This window comes from Eimeria mitis, genomic scaffold (assembly GCF_000499745.2).
Source record: "Eimeria mitis Houghton genomic scaffold, Emh_scaff2485, whole genome shotgun sequence".
Lineage (NCBI taxonomy): Eukaryota > Apicomplexa > Conoidasida > Eucoccidiorida > Eimeriidae > Eimeria > Eimeria mitis.
The window spans coordinates 8,007-8,423 of record NW_013570824.1 but is presented as its reverse complement, the minus strand read 5'-3'; the positions used below and the strand labels follow the sequence as shown (position 1 = coordinate 8,423).

Below are 417 nucleotides of genomic sequence, written 5' to 3'. Positions count from 1 at the left end.
AATATAAAATATCTTCGCTTATACCTATAGATGCTTGTCTACCTAAAGAAGAAAACAACAACCCCACCCTCCTCGCCCCCCGAGCTCTCTCTATCGCCGCTACCCGCGATGCATGCAGACGCCTGTGGTCGTAGCTCTCCTCAAATACACGCTGAGACAAATACATATAGGATATATACAAAGAGATAGCTAGCTAGCTAGCTAGCTAGCTAGCTAGCTAGCTAGCTAGGGAGATGGGGAGATAGGGAGGTAGATGGATAGATTGATAGATAGATGGCTAGCTAGCTAGCTAGCTAGCTATATATATAGCCTGTATGTATAAAAGTTAATTAGAACTAACCAGGACCAACTAGGGTTTACAAGGGTTTACAAGGGTTTACTAGGGTTTACTAGGGTTTACTAGGGTTTAGGGTTTAC

General features: G+C 43.4%; 1 protein-coding gene across 1 annotated transcript in view; it reads right to left on the bottom strand.

Annotated features, from left to right (window-relative positions):
- Positions 1 to 399: 399 nt before the first annotated feature.
- Positions 400 to 417, bottom strand: part of EMH_0054540 (uncharacterized protein) — a gene marked incomplete at both ends in the record, with an annotated part of 3,809 nt that continues 3,791 nt past the window's right edge. The window contains one exon of the mRNA XM_013497130.1: positions 400 to 417. Within this exon, the coding sequence (XP_013352584.1) occupies positions 400 to 417 (18 nt within the window).